The following is a 16723-nucleotide window of genomic DNA, read 5'->3' as shown; positions in this document are numbered from 1 at the left end:
CTATCCTCGATACCGGAATAAACATCTAAGGACCTCGACAGCCAGAGCAGCTGAATACATGACCAAATTTCAACCGGGGGCAGGTAGTACTGGGGGATGACGTCGAACGTGCGGGCCTCCTTGAGGCCATGTACTCTTATGGAAACCACGTGTGTGCTTCGTGCCCCGCCACAACCATTATACTACTCTCGACCATACCTAAGGCAAGCTCTAAGTCTGGCGCGACATGTGTTGCCTGGTGGGTGCCTTTCGATGCACCGCATCAATTGGTGTACACAGGCTTAAACTGGGTTCTACTGCCTTGAAAGGAAGGAGCAGTATATTTGGTCCCAGGCTGTGCTTAGATTCATGTCAAGGTGACTGAGCAAATGCTGGACAAGAGGTAGTGGGCACGTGCTGGAGGAAGGATGCATCGGGGTCACGGAAAGATAAGATCACAGAACTACTTGAGAAAAACGAATACCGGCTGTCTCATAGTCTTGTCACTCTGAGTAAAAAAAAAACTTTCGGCGCAGCCCGACTTAAAGCACGTGTTACAGGCCTTGATGGACCGAAAGTACCAGAAATTCCGGGCTCAGGCTTAGCTAATTCCCGCCGTTTGAACCTTGAAATGGCATGTGTTTCTACCAAAAGGACACAAACCAGCCATCCCTGATCCCAGCCGCCTCTATTACCCTTTGCATACAGAAGCTCAACGGTTCGTTTGCTGATTTGGACGCGCCGAATGCGTCAAATGGTTAGATTTGTTGAATTCCTAGGTCTCTATTTGAACCATAACCTGAAGATGTTTTTCATTTTCGTCATCTGACCTTTAAAGCTGCGCATAAATTTGTAACGGAACATTGGCATGCGCTGTCCTTTTGGACTGCATTTCAATATGTTTTCCGAGCAAAATGTGGTAACGTGTTTTTTGCTCAATACATTATTAACAGCAGCTCCGCTTCAAACAGACAAATCAAGTCAAACTATTCAAAAAGAATTTGATCGTTAATGTTAACCCTTAAGCTTTTCTGGGGTGTACATAGTAAGAGCTTTAGCTGACTGTCCTTGTGATGGTGATGGTTTGGAAGTGAGATGGTTATGGAACTATTTGACCCTCCTCCTCATTGCCTACGTTTTCTGCAATTCTTTGCTCCTCACCCCTCATCGCCTCCTTGAGTCTATATGTCAGGTTCTCATTTCCGTTTTCAGCAAGCAAGATTAATATTCGGAAAATATTATATTGGAAATAATTGGCATTTCAATGTTAACAAAACATTAATGAAGTTATTACATTTGGTGCAGAGGCATGGTTTTCCAAAATAACTGGAAGGGCTGGGCAGCGAAAAATTATGCAATCTTACCTCAACATATGTGGGAAGGGTGGAGGCCAGAACTAGCACCAAGAGCTATGTACACGCCCTGATTTGAAGAACTATTTGCCTTGTAACCATCCTCAATCAGGACCAAAGCAGCAATGACACCAGTAGGCACTTTGGAACTATTCTCACCTGCTGTCATTCCCTTCCCTGAGGAGTGACATCAGCCCCCAGTGTTGAACCCACGGTTCTCTTCAATAGGAAGAGGCTCAGTGCTTGAGACCACTGCTGCCAGTCAACAGCCTTTTCTGTTGCTATTCTGTGTCTGGAAAAGTCAGTCTGAATAATCAGGTCAATTTCTTCCTTGATTTGATCTTCTCGCCAACCTTCCCCGAACTGTCAATCAATCAAGTCACAAGGCCCAAAAATTAAACCTAGATAGGTGTTTATGAAATGTCGATGCCAATGCCGCTTGCGAAGCCCCAGTGCATTGAAAGTCACCACCAGCCTCACATATCTCAGTTGCATCGCAATGATTGAAACATGCCCTGGCTGCCAAAGGAATCGCCATATTTAGATTTGTCAGTACTTCCAACGGTCTAGTTTGGGGTACTGGCAGTCGGCTTGTAAATACAGTGAATCGGGCGACCGGCCGGGCCTTAGAAAATACTCTGAATTGTCACCGACCTGCACCAGAGTGAGCGACCAACTAAAAATCATGGGATTTTGCTGTCGCTGGGCTGGGATGGAGCCTAAGAAAGATAACGTCGGGCCGAAGGGCACGGTAAAGTGTATTTATGGAAATGTTTGTTGGTGTTAGATGAAATGCATTGCCGTTGAAGCCCACGTAAGGTTGTGGAATGTGCGCTGTGATGTTTTGTCGTGGCCATCACCAAAACCGTCGATCAAAAACATTGTTTGCACAAAGCGTCGCGTGAAAATGGAAATGTTCGTCGCCGACCTCATCCACCGAGTCGGCAAGGTTCACCACCACTGATCAATGACCGCAGTGATGTTGGCTGAAACGGTTATGCACTAGCACTTGCTTTTTTAGCACTTGCTCACACCTAGCACTTGCTCACACCTAGCACTTGCTTTTTTAGCACTTGCTCACACCTAGCACTTGCTTTTTCACAATCGGACAATCGGATCACAGCTACACGTCACGTCTTACGTCCGGCCCAACCACTGCTGTGCGCCGAACTATGTGAGGAATAACATAAAGTATTACCGCAAATAAATTCAGGTTCTGTTAGAGCCATCGCTGTTCGCAATGTCATCCGGTTCTCCATCCCAGTCTTCTATCTGTACCGTTAACACATTGAACAGCGTCAAACTTAGCTGCCAATGCGCAGCTTGTACGCAACGAAGATGATCTAAACGCACCGCCAGGAAATCGTTTTTAAAATTGCATGTCTCAGAAAGTTATTACCACGGTCGCTATCGTTCGCGTGTTCGAGCGTTGTGAAGATGGCTACCGGCATGGACCGTGTGCACGCGTCGCGTGACCCAGATATGTACGCGTGCTGGCTTTCCTAAAGCGCATCGATGCGTTTGATAGATAGTACATCATTTACAGGCCTTCTGTGTCCGGCTCAGATGGCTGTACAGCGGGTGTGTAGACATAGTGTCCAGATCGTGTCTGGTTGAAAAACAGGCAAGGCTAGACAAAAAGGATGACAGAGAAAACGTCGGATCTGCCTGGATCACGATCGGGCTGGGGACGGGAGAGAAAGGAGCTGATCTGAGCGTAGAGGAGCGCCTTCGACTAAATCAAGAGGTGGTATCGATAAGTTGGTCGAAACTGAAAAGGAACGAGGCGAAGTCAGTCAACATGTTTGGTGGGAGAGTACAGCATTGTCAGCGAAGCACAGGAAGACTCCCTCGGGTTTTTTCACGCGTGACATAAAAAAACAACTTGCGTAGACACGCGAAACTTTGAGCACAGCTGGAGCGTCTTGGTTACATGCATGGTACGTTTTCATTCCAGATCAGCCTCGGTCACTGATCAGTCGCGGGTCAGAATCCGTCATGATTTAAGAAGCATACTCTGATCCCATCCCATCATCCCAAATATTGGTGTCCAGACTACCTTTTTCACTTAAAAGTATACCAATTGTTACAAGTGAGCTTGTTTCATCGCACCTGATGTTTGCTTCAATACCTTCAAATGTGAAACATTCCCTTTGATTTGTGATTCGGTTGCGCATGATCAAATAAGATAGGTTCCAGGAAATCAGGTAAAGTGTGAAATCACACGCCACCTTGCAAATTGGCTGGAGTCTCGCTAGAGCGCAACGTAGGGCAGAATCATTGGGGATGTGCGCAGTTCTTTGTTAACATCAAAGCATGACATCTAGCGCTGCAGCAGGTGTATGTGCATGGCTGAGCTCACGACGGTCCTTCCTTCAATTATCCTAAGTGCTAAGTAGGTCCAGCGGAAGAAGCACTTGGCGAAAGTAATTCTCGTGGTGATAAACTCCTTATACCGAGGTTGGGATTATTTCAGCTCGCTATTCGAGTGTTATCATCGTCATGCCCGCAGTTGACTGGCATCGAGCCAGCGTCACCTGACCCCGGCCACCTCGCCCGACCCCGCTACAGGTGGGGCTCACGTGATCGACCAGTACAGGTGGCGGTCACATGATCGACCAATACAGATGGGCGTCTCGTAATCTGCTATACAGGCAGGGGTCACGCGCTCGGCTGGTACGGATGGGCATCACGTGATCGGCCAGTACAGGCGGGAGCACTCGATCGGTTATTGGTGTCAGTAGGCGCCCGACTTGTACCCGCATGCGGGCCTCCTGCGGTCTCGCGCCAGCTGGGAAGAGCCGCAGTCGAGCTGGCTTCGGCACATCTGGTGCCACAACAGCACCGGGAACTGCACCACAGACGTCAAGCAGAGTTTGGGGCTGATTTGGGGAGGCCGCTGGCATCCTCAGGCGTGTTTAAACAGAAAACAATACCGATAAGACAGTAATAACAGCCGTATTCCGCGGAGAAAAAGCAGGAGAATACGGGACTTCTGCTACTGTTTCGATAAAAGCGTGTTGCCGAAATATCAGTCCAACTGTATTTCCTTTCTCTTGGTTTTTCTCCGAAGAATTAGGTTACTACTACCGTCTTATCTAAGTGAAAAATGTTCCCCGCTGATGCACTGAACAACTTACGAAAGACCATATCGGCTGCATTGACTTGGAAACTGTCTGGTACGGTCCACATGCTCTTTCCACCCCTTTATTATGCCACTTTGGTTGGCACTGCCCATATGTTCGACTTCAGAGGCTTTGAGTCGCAAAAAATACTCGCAATCCTCTCTACCAGCCGACGCGTTCGGGTAGTGGCTCGCTGAGAACTCAGCTACTCTAAAGCTCGGCATCGTTCTCACAAATCGCGGTTCTAGCAAGTTCGGTTGTGATTGTTCTTCTTCACTCATAATGCAGTATTGCCGGTTTCGTTTCACCTAGTCAGAAAGGTTTGTCATTGGATTTTGTGATTCTGTTTCAGGACGATCACACGATCGTTCGGTCATGGGCCGTGAAGGACTTTGCACCGAACGTGCCCCAATACGTGCAGATCTTTCGGCCGGAGAACAAGGTGCACGTCAAGTTTGCCGAACACGTGGTCTGTGAAGACGAGTTCAAGTACGCATTGCTGGCCAACAACTGCTTGTGTCCGGGTACCTCAACGCTGGTCACCCTCCTGCTGCACACGTCACGAGGACAGTAAGTCGCATGGTCCAGCTCTGTACGCCGCAGTCCGGATCAGGGCGCCGATATTCTGTTTGGTGAGTCACTTCCTTGTTACATAAGTCAAAACACGGATCGAAAGGAATTTTCCAGTCCAGCATGTCACGTACTTTTTAGTAAGCCACGATCCCATTCGGGTGGAAGTCCGGTCCAGCTATTCACACTCCTTCCCAAGCGTGACGCGCTGACACCGGCGTGCCACCTTTGTTGGAAACAGTGCCAAGGTCACCAATGATGAACGTCCGTATGCTCAGAAGTGCATCATACATTCAGGCCCGTACCATTGGACGTGTATGCCGGCCCGTGCCGTGCGTTACTGCTGACAGCATCCACACGTGGTGCGACAGGGAAGGGCAGACGTCAGAAGAGGATTGGCACCGGCTCTATGGAAGATGTTCCGGTAACGAGATCTACCACATACGACTGGGCGATTCGCGCTTCTTCGGCGAGTACGAGGGAAAGAGCTTCACGTACGCCAGCTTCCACACGCACCGGAAGTAAGTGCACAGCGCTTGGCCCGTTGCTGTTTGCACGATTATAGTGTGTTCCATGACGCACACTGCGGTAGATACTTGTGAACATGAGGTGCGATGTCGGATGTAAAGTGCAAAGGAAAAACTGTAAGGATACTCGGTGCGATCGATGTTCCTTCACCTGGAAACGGCAGAACATATATCTTATGTGATATGCATTAGAGAGCGCGTAATGTTGCGCCAGTAATTAGCTGGCAGGTATGGTGTACCATACTGCAGCAACAAGGCGTAACATCCGGTTGTCTCGTGCCTGCGCTTCAGGTACGGGGTGGCGTTGGTTGGTGTTAGACCATCTGAGCTTCCGGAGTTCTACGAGGACACGATTCTCCTCAACCCCGGCCCCAGGCACATCATGAAGAACTCCGGTAAAGTTTTGCCCAGCCGCAGCATCAGAAACTCGGTGGGGAACTCCGGTAGTAGCCTTCCCAATCTCAGCCTCAGGCACATGATGAGAAAACCGGCAGTGGTCCACCGCATCCCCGCCTCAAGCACATAATGGAAAACTCTGCTAAAGTTGTTAAGTGCGTTTGCGAGTAACATTATTCACCTGGATAAAGCAGTAGCAAATGTCTTTTTCCTCGCAGAAAAACCAGGAGAATGGAGATACAGGTGTGTTGATATTTCGGCAACATGCCTTTACGAAACGAATAGCAGAAGAAAATTATAAATTGCCTGCCGATGATCCTACGCAATTTTTCGTTGTTTTTTTTTAACAGCGAGCGACAGTTTTTACAGGACACCATCATTCAGGGGATTAAACAGGGAGTAATTGCGAGCCATTACTACGATAAAGTGCATATCTAAGAAGCAGAATACGCGAAAAATACGTGTGCATGCAATCGAATTCAAGTGAAGGTATCACGCATCACGCTTCATTTAAACATGCACTTGAGTTGAAATAAATAGGCATCATGCATCAAGCATCAATTATACATGCAAGTAGTTTCAATGAAATGGTCATGTATTATTGATACGTAATGTACAAACATCACACGTATCATCACATTACGATTCATGTGTAATGATGCGTGTTATGTGATGTCGCCTACTTCAACTCGCTTGCTTGTTTGAATGAAGCGTGATGCGTGATATCTGTTTACTTAAATTGTTTTGCATTTACACGTATTTTACGCTTATTGCGGTTCTTAGATATATGCACTACATGGTAGTAATGGCTGGCAATTGCTCCCTGTTTAATCTCCTGAATGTTGGTGTCCTGTAAAAACTGTGAGTCGCTGTTTCGAAAAAAAGAATCTGAAAAATCGAATAGAATCGTCGGCGGGCAATTTTGAATTCATTTCTGTTATTCCTTTCGATAAAGGCATGTTGCCAAATTACCAACGCATCTATATCTCCATTCTCTTGGTTTTTCTCCGTGGAATGAAGCTTTTACTACTATCTTAAATCTGGTAAAGGTCTACCCATTAACTCTGGTAAAGGCCCCGGGCTGGGGCATGCGATGAAAAACTCCGGTAGATATCTCCTTGTCCCCTAATACCGTGCTCCCCGGATTTTTCCTGTTTTATAAACACAAATGTGTAAATGGGTATGGAACTGCAACAGCATGAGGCATGCCGAGTGAACCTGTCACTTTGAGAAGACAAAAATACAGTTTCAGTGACAGTCATAATTTGCCATCGTCAGTGGGTCTTCAGGACACACTCTGCTATTGAGGCTATGTGTTGAGCGCGGCTTTTTTTAGTCGCCTGCTTCTCACCCTGGCAGAGAGGCGACACCACGAGGTCGTAGTTCTCCCCTCCTTGTTCCTAAGTGTTGACATTGGCATGAATCTGGATGTTACCCATTAATAGAAACGGACCAAGTCAGGGACAATGTTGAACTGATTAAGTGCCAAGCTGCCCGCTGATACAGAAGAGCTAATGCTCATATAAATCTTAGATATTTCAGTCCAAATTGATGATGATACTGCAACAAATGCTCCATTAAGGGGCAGTACAAAAGAAAGAAACCAGCGGAATAAGCGCGAGCAATGCGCGTTACAGATAAATACGCAACCAGACAGACCAAAATCTGACGAAAGCTTGTGTTCCTCGCTAATCACCAGAAATGAGCCGTACATATGTCTGAGGCACTCATATTCTGTGACAGCTGCGGTCGGTGAAGCGTATCTGGCGCCTTCGCCACGAGGCAAACGGTATAGTGCCCTCAGTAGCCCGCAGGTCCCCACTTTTCCTTACACTGTTGCTGCATAACTCTGTCAGATTGTGTGCTCGATATGTCCGCCAAAGCAAAAACATATATCCGACGGAAACCAGTGATGAAGGAAAGCAGCTTAACTTCTGCGCCTTTGGGAAACCAGAGGTGCGGGGTTCGGTTCCCCGCGGCGCCCGCCCTTCCTGCCAGGGTGAGAGGCAGGCGACGCCATATATCCTCAGCAGCTGAGTGCGTCGTGAACTCCCAACCGCAGCGGTGTTGACGTGAAGCTACGGCAAACAAAACAGAACGCGCCTCGGCTCCCTACCCGGAAACCGTTGAATGACGTCAGCTTGAGATTGTCATGGATCGAAATGTATTGCTTGCACATTTTCTACCGGAATTACCACATTCGCAGTTTGATGCGAATCCTGATGAGCATCCTACTCCAAAGACCATTTGCTAAAGCTGAAGATATATTCGCAGTGCCATCAATATGCGTTGGAATATTTCCAATATGCCGATGGAAGACCATTAGGAGAAATGTATTCTACTCTTTTATGCAAACCAAAGTTCCTACAATCGTACATGCATAGCTGAACTTCGATATTGACTAGAGTTGTCTGGTTAACATGAGGCAGGCTTACCACCACGTTTGTCCCAGCGAAGCTTCAACGCTACGCTAGCGTAAAATGGGCGTCCTAATGTAAGCGCATCTTAAATAAGCCTCACCCAACCTTACAATTCCCACCATTAGTTTCCTCCCGGTTGAAATGTGTCCCAGATCGCTGTAACCGTATCGGAAATAAGGTTCCGCTTGGTGCCGGCCGTTCTCCAGCTGCAGCCAAACAACGGCCCCGCAATTCCTACCGGAGCGTTTCCAGCCGCTCCGCCGGTTGCGGCCCGGCGTTCATCGTTTTTATCGTGTTCGTTCGGGGTTTCCAGCGCTGTAAAATCAATGTCGGCCAGGCCGACCAATGTGCGCCTTCGTTTACAGACATATGCTTTTACATGAGCATTACAAAGGAAGAGAACAGCGCGTTCGTGGCCGGCGACGCTTTCCCTGAAGCTCCGCTCTGCGTGCCGGACAAACCTATCATCAGCGACGAGGCCAAACAACCCGACCCCCGGCCAGAGCACACGACAGGTGCGCAGCACGCCGCCCTCCGCCCGCGCCACAGTTGTCTGTACTGCCGAAGGGCTGTGGTGTGTGCTGCTTCTTTCTTAGGCGCTGAGTTTGGCTTCTTCAATGAACATTGTGTGAGAAATAGTCCTCGTAGTGCTCTAACTGTATATACCTGTCGTCGAAAGCGTCATTTGCGGGTGTTTTGATTTTTATTTATGCCAGCGCCTTATCAGAGATGAGACTGCAGTTCATGCTAGTCTAACCTGGACTATGAGATGATTTTGAACTTGGGCGTTCCGGTCGGACCCGGCCTGATTGTCACAACCCGTCTCGATCGTCACGACCCAGCCCAACCCGACCTGGCTTGGTCGTCACTCTCCTAAAAAGCCAAAATTTTGCGACCACTGACCAAATACCCATACGGTTTTTAGCAAACACTCAGACCCCAATTTATCAAAAGTTGAAGCTCATCGATAACAATCACATTTCATGCACAGATAATGGTTATAGTTATCGACCGAAAGGCTGATAATGCTACCTTTGTCAGAGCCAATCCCGAATATAGAACGTGGTGGCCTAAACCAAAAGAGATTGATCGATGTGATATACTTAGGCGTGTGATCGTGTTCGTTCTGACCAATTAGCACCCAGCATATCAGCATTTTTTGTTTTTTTTGTCTTGTTTTGCTATCCAATGGTTGCGGATGTCAAGGCCGCAAAACTGTTCAAATTAATGGGCCTCAACTACTAAAGTTACCGAATCTGACCAAATTTGTAGGCTGCCAGTTTTCAAACACGGTTGTTTGTGAGCTAATGAGCGCCAATATTGTACCACTTGAATTATCTCCATCCCATCCAACCCGCCAAATTATCATACAATCCGAGCTTTCCAAAGCGTTGATCAGATCAGTTGGCTTATGTTGACTGGCTTAGCGTCATTCCTTAATACATAAGCTTTTTACATTTTCTGCTGAACAAAACTCATCTCCCATGTTTGCCATCGCATGGCTTGTCCACGCCGAAAAAGCGCCTCACTGTCCTTTATCTTCTGCGAAGCACCTGCCGTCGGAGAAACCCATAAAAACTGTCGTAGCTCTGGTGCCAAATGAATTCTACGACACATTTGTCACCGTGTGCTGAGCTCCCAGCGCACAGACTTCCCTTCCAAGGCAAGAAAGCCATACAGCAGGCCCCATCCGTGGTGCTAAAGCTGCGGTGGATTAGCGCGCGCGAAACCCTGCCACTGCGCGGCGTCGGTCCGTCGCGTGCGCGCCCTGACACAGCCAACCCGGCCGTCAGTGGACATGGCACCTGAGAAGCGCAAGGCGCGGGAGCACCCTGTACACGAGCTACAGCGCGGTATGAGCAGCGACAGCAGAGGCAGCGCGCCCAGCATGAGCTCCAATCACCTGGACGTGCCGCGCGGTGAGCCGGCGGAGACGCCCGGCGCCACGCTCCGACCAGGTCAGTGGCGGCGCCCTTCCCCTCCCCTCGCCCCCTCCCCCCCCCGCCAACCGGCTGCGTGTAGCCGACGGCTATTTTCACGCGGAGCCACTGGGCCTCGCGTGCTGCAGTGCGCCCGTTTCGACTATAGATAGGGTATGGCGTAGTGCGCATGCGCGGCACCCTTCCTGGCGCGGATTGATTGTCTAATGCTCCCTGTCATTTCGTCTCCAGATGTCCGGCGTCCGAGCTCAATAACCCTCAACTCGTTTCGAGAATCGCACAATTTTAGTAAGTGGATGTCTGTGTCATGCACTGTCGCTCGCAGACGGTTCGTGCTGTCCAGCGCTGTTAGAGCTGTTGTTGACGTCATGCGGCGTTTGAGGGATAATGCGGCAATTTTGGACCAAACAGTTTGGGCTTTTAGGGCTAAAGTTTTAGCAGTTTTAACCCTAACAGATACTTTGAAATTTTTGTCGAAGAAAATCGATCATGATAGGACAGAAAATGCAGGTTTCTGTAACAGAATGTAACACAAACTGTTCGGTTTGACTTATGTGGATGGTACCAGCGGTTGTTTCTATCCAGGTCAAGTAAAGCGCTTTGTAATGGGTTGATTGCAGGACATCGCCATATGCCGTCCGATTTTAGGCTGTTTCGCTTCAGAATAAAATGCGGCTTTTCTTAAACTCAAGAGGTTCCCATCATCTGCATCATCAGGGACATAAACATTATCCGCTAGTTTTTTCCACACAATGTCCACAGGTTTCACCTCGTTATCCATAAATCATCTGGGCTGGGTACCTCCAAAGATATACAGTTTCACTTGCAGTCAATTTTCGAGAAAAGGCATCAAGGAGACTTTTCCTGACGCTGGCATTAGTGTCGAGGCTTTGGTATCATTAGCTAGTTTTGTTTGACGATCGTCTGTGCGACGGCTCATCCTGATCAATTTAGCAAGCAAGACATGTGCCAGATGATGATGATATGTGCCGGCAAACAGCGTGTGTACCGGTCATACCATGGGTTTTCACGAAGACACGGTGTGCAGCACACACAGGTGAACACCAGTGTTCCGACAAAGCGGGGCTCAATCGGAGCAGCCAGGGATATTTGTACAGTCCGTGTTGAAGTCGTTTTTGCAGCATATTTCAGCTGGTTAAATAGCCTGCCGATTCTCATCAGTAATCACTGAGCATGACAACAATTTCACTACAGAGACCATGTAAACCATGCCATGATTTCATCTCTTTACACCCTTTACTTAACCTATTGGCTTAACCTATTCGGTGGGATAATGCACGGCTACGCTGGCGATGCCTTTTGCCACTGTGGAAGTGCACGCGTCGTCCAAATCTTATTTGGTACAGAAGTGAGATGAGATATATGAGGGAGCAACTCACCGGAACATGAAATGGTTTTTGAAGCCGAGACGCCCGAAACCACAAATGATCAGCATTATAACATGGAGAACATGCACGGGCGTGCAGTGTGACGGCTGTTTCGCATGCAGACCCCATGACATGATAGCTTGCAGCCAGAATGGCAGGTCGGCGACATGGTCGGATAAACATAGTATATTACAGAAGAATAATGTTTTCTCCGGTAAGAGAAATTAGAATAACCCTTCCGTGCCCATTTTGCCGCGTGCAACTGGTGCCCCCCCCCCCCCCCCACAACGCACAAACATCCGCCCCGGTTGGTTACGACACACCATCTCACCTCCGCCCCCCTCCCCCTTCTCAATTACAGTGCCAGCACTTCCTACACTTTCATCCATCCCCTGCGTGCTTGCAGGCCGTGTGCGGGCGTCCACGCAGAGTTAGCAGAGTTCTGGCCAGTAACCAGCGAGCTGGCGCGCGCCGTCCCCGCCCCTCTCGCCACGCTGGCTGGGACACGCTAGCGCAGCCCTGGCAGCCGGCGCTGCCCGGCGTTAATGACTGTCGGCCGCTAGCGCCGCCCCTGGGCCCGATATTGGATCCCCCGGTATCCGTGACACGGGGGCTCAGATGGCTCTCAAATCAGCGACGTCGCTGAAATACTTTTATTAAAACCCGGCGGCACGTCACGCCCTCCAAACGCTGCGTTCTTCAAACTGTGCGCCATGCGGAATACGTGGTGCGATGTTTATTGGAGGTTTGCACATCGTCCAATACGATGCTTGCTTCTCCATACTTGAACGCTGGAATTGATTTGCACAATGCACATTGTTTGTTTGGATTTGTCACGGTTACGCAAGAGGCGTCGCATTCCATGCATAGACGAATTGAAAATTAGCTCGACAGATATCCGGGCAGTCAAATACGGTAAATGAGATTGCGCCCTTAGAAATACATAAGTTATAAAGTTTTGCTATTCTCTAGTTTCTTCGAGCAGTCACGGGAAACTGATGACATGGTTATTACATGACAAACACAGCATAACATGGTGCATGGTGACTCATGGTGACATGGTGACACACTCACACGCATGCCTCTGGAACAGTCACGCAAAAGTAGGTGGGAGCTGACTGCCATCTGCACCAATGAATGTGTTGCAACAGACCGGCAAATCCCTGCCAGACCTTGCTTTTCTGGACGTGACTAGCATCCCTCATGATGTACGAGCTGGCGAATGAGCCAATGATATAGCTCATTCGCATTTGGGGACACGGCAATGAAGAAACCAGCAACCGTTCGCACCTCAGTGCAGTGCACATTGGCATGAATGTATCTGGATTGTCATCCGTTCAAGCGCGGCATGTGCTGCTTCTTGAGACCAGGCTCCAACGACTGTTGGTCATGCACGACGTCAGCTCCTCTCACAAGTTACAATATTGCCGTCAGCGGTGAACCCGTAGACCCCTGGTAACGTCACTTATCCTACGTGACGTGACGCCCTTGCAATATTCCGCGCCCTTGACGCGACGTGATCAACCCAGCGCCGCCCTCAGTCACATCCAAACCGCAAACGTGGTCGCAAAGCGATGTGAACCCTGCTGCGCTATCGGCCTTGCGAGACGCAGGCTGACCTCCCCGACCCCGCCTGATCCAGGCTGACCTCTTCGACCCCGCCCGATCCAGGCTGACCTCCCCGACCCCGCCTGATCCAGGCTGACCTCTCCGACCCCGCCTGATCCAGGCTGACCACTCTGACCTAGTGCTACCGTGTCAAACCGGTGTGATCCGGTTTGACCACTTTGACCCGGTGTGACCTGGCGTTGCCTATCCGACCCGGCGTGACCTGGTGTGACCTCTCCAACCCAGCGTGACCTGTTGTGACCCCTCTATCCCGGCGTGACCTGGCGTAGCCCTTTTGACTCAGCTTGACCCGGCAGGCTCGCGGCGGCCGAGCATCCTGCCCGTGCCGGACCAGTTCACGTCGTCGACGCTGAACGTCAGCAGCAGCCGCGACAGCAGCGACGAGCGCAGCGAATCGGAGGACGAGCTCGACAACGTGCCCTGGCGGCCGCCCAGCGAGAAGATCGCGTCAGTATCTGGAGTACACACGCCGCGGGCATGGCTGCACGTCGGGCAGGCACGCGCCCGGCAGTAACGCGGCCTCACCGGCGAGGGATTACGCGACACGGTTTTCGAGATGGGAATCAGCGCCAAGTTTATAAGGCGATATAGGACATTTAGAAAAAATTATGCGGTGTGGCATAGGGTAGTGTTTTGTGGACTTAAAATGCGGCTCCTTCATATAAAAGTTGCCGGTACACGATCTGAATGCTCAGAACATTTACAAGTGACTCTCGTTCCTAATGTTCCGCTAACGAGTCAAAAGCTGGTCGGCAAAGCTGCGGGCGCGCAGAGCAATGACCTGAGCTGGGCCGGCGTGCCCGGAGCGGCACAGTTACCTGCCCCGTGTGTACGCCGCCTTGCGGTCCATACGCGTCGGCCGCCACACGTGCTGTGCGAGGCGCGCTCGGCAAGCCAATCGCATTAGGCTGGCCGGAAAGGATGGGGTCCGTAGACAAAGTGGATGCCTCGGGGCTACTTATGGCCTGTTGTAGGATGTTTTTGTGTCTATTACTTCTCTGTTTGGATCTGGTTTCACTTATACCTGTATTTTGCTGGCTTTGTCCATGCGCAGAAACGCTTCCAGGGACTTGAGTGTACTGAAATACAAAGATTACCCTTCCGTCAATAACTGCGCGGCTGTCGTCTGAAAGCGCCAAAGTGTATATATATATATATATATATATATATATATATATGTGTGTGTGTGTGTGTGTGTGTGTGTGTGTGTGTGTGTGTGTGTGTGTGTGTGTGTGTGTGTGTGTGTGTGTGTGTGTGTGTGTGTGTGTGTGTGTGTGTGTGTGTGTGTGTGTGTGTGTGTGTGTATGTGTGTCTGTGTGTGTGCGTGTGTGTCTGTGATGCATGACTCGTGTTGGAGACCCAATTCTGTCCTTCAGCTCATCAAAGTCAGAACAGTCAGAGTTAGTGCACATGCTTATGCTGTTTTCATACTGCGTGAAAAGCCAATTGTGTATGTCTAAAGCAAAAGCTTCCTTGTTTCTTGTCCTCTGCCCTTCGCCTGACATCAGTGTGATTTTCGTGCCACTGTCAAGCACAAAAACTTCCCCCCTCCCCCTCCCCCCCCCTCCCCCGGACCGAGCGTCCTCATCAGTCGTGGCCGGGCACTGCTGGCAGGATCGTGAAAGGTTTCCCGCCGGTGACGCCGTACATCGGGGTCAGCCCCACACTCTGCTACCTGCTGAAGGAGAAAAAGCCGCTCTGCTGCCTCCAGCTCGCCCAGGTCAGTCGGTGGGCTCGCTGACGGTGCCTAGTGTTGGCGCGTTACTTTCAGGGGCGTTCCACCACCCGCAGAAGCCCGCGGGGTAAAACATCACCGACTGTAACTGGGAGCACAATTGATGGATCGGATAAATTAAGACGGTAATCGATAGTTCTGGTCAATATGACCTAAAAATCGTCGAGTCGTCATTCGTCACACCACGAATCGCGCAAAATACGGCAACAAAGAAAACATTTTCAAGCATCGTATGTTAGGCAGAGATCGCTTTTCAAGTCTTCACTAATGAAGTCGTAGTGCGTTGATCCGACTTGACTTTTCACTTTTTTCTTAGAAGTGCCAAATTGATCACTGCTCATGCGGGGAAAATCCGGTGGAGATACCGGGAACGGTTATTATTAACAAAGGTTTTGGTGCGATCAATGCGCTCCGCACTGGCGGCGCGGGTTAATAGACCTGTGATAACTTAATATCGGCTAATCAAATAGTCGCCGCTCGTCTGTTCATCTGGCATCGGAGATATATCTCTCTCTAGAATATGCAGTGCATGTGACCCCTGCGACTGATGCTGCATTGTCTCGCAGCGGGAAGGGTACGCTGGGGTATTTTGAGACAAGTGAGCCTGCTCCGGCCATCTGGGAAACTGGCGCTGATAACAAATATTTTAAATGCGTTTTGGATCCCTGGTCTGTTGAGTCAGTTTAGTGTGGTTTTTAAGCGTTTTTCTGGCCTAGGAAGGCGGAGAGAACGAGTATATCATTTTTCTGCCTCTTAAATATCATCTGTAACCTGATGCATTAACAAACTATGAAGTTATGTGCATTTGGCTGCACAAATGGTTCACGTCTGAAGTGGAGCGATGGACATAACATTCCATGTAATTTCTATCGTGATCTCCTATCCAAAGCTTATCTCCAGATGTCATGTATACGTGCTGCAAAGTTGTATTTGAAGTATTCCCAAGGCTGCAAACCATAAAATGGTTAATAGCCGTTTTCACGGAGGATTGCGGTGCTAAACTTTGACAAATTCTTTCAGTCAGTTTTTCATGTTCCTGAACGACAGAAATTTTTGGCGATTTTCGATCAGAAATATTTTCCAGAGATTAAAAAAACATGTTTGTAAGAGCAAACATATTGACAAAACCGTTATGTGTTGGCTATAAGCAAGGTAAAGCCCGTACTATCAATTATGATGTATATGATATCTTCCTACCACACACTTTTGGGAGCATTTTGGAAAGATTCAGCGGTATGTCTGACACAGATGCGACAGGGTAAGGAAATTTTGATAATTGCGCTCTATAGAGCCCCAGCTTCCTACTCTCGCCCTGCTCTGTCGTTTTTCGTTGCGCGGACTGATAGGGGTAGGTCGGTGCGATCCCTGCCCTGCCGTTTCGAAAGTGAGGGAGGCAGCACCTCGCAGGGAATAACCGTGACATTGTTTTGAAAGAGATTTTGCAATTGGTGAAAAGTTCGTTATTGCCAAGTCAGTAATTAACCCCACTAGGCGAGGTCGAAGTCAAAGTTTCCTGAAAATCGTACTTTCATGCCCATAGCAACACTTCGCTTAAACAGGCGTGCACGCTGTTAAATTCTGAGTACAACTGTATTTCGTGTTATGGGCGCTAACCGTATTTTTATGATGCAAGTCTCCGCTAATGAAACAGTGTTAGCCCAG

At 49.2% G+C, this 16723-nt stretch overlaps 1 protein-coding gene across 1 annotated transcript in view; it reads left to right on the top strand.

Annotated features, from left to right (window-relative positions):
* SLO2 (slowpoke 2) overlaps nt 1-16723 on the top strand; it is a 57884-nt gene that overhangs the window by 10127 nt on the left and 31034 nt on the right. The window contains exons 4-10 of the mRNA XM_037226454.1: nt 4809-5026; nt 5398-5547; nt 5845-5948; nt 8735-8884; nt 10163-10327; nt 13623-13773; nt 14941-15046. Of these exons, the coding sequence (XP_037082349.1) occupies nt 4809-5026; nt 5398-5547; nt 5845-5948; nt 8735-8884; nt 10163-10327; nt 13623-13773; nt 14941-15046 (1044 nt within the window). The remainder of the gene's footprint in view (nt 1-4808; nt 5027-5397; nt 5548-5844; nt 5949-8734; nt 8885-10162; nt 10328-13622; nt 13774-14940; nt 15047-16723) is intronic.

Source organism: Pollicipes pollicipes, unplaced genomic scaffold, assembly GCF_011947565.3.
Source record: "Pollicipes pollicipes isolate AB1234 unplaced genomic scaffold, Ppol_2.1 Scaffold_5724;HRSCAF=6776_pilon_pilon_pilon, whole genome shotgun sequence".
Taxonomy (NCBI): Eukaryota; Metazoa; Arthropoda; class Thecostraca; order Pollicipedomorpha; family Pollicipedidae; genus Pollicipes; species Pollicipes pollicipes.
Note: the sequence above shows the minus strand (reverse complement) of the source record. Positions and strands in the feature narration are given on the sequence as shown.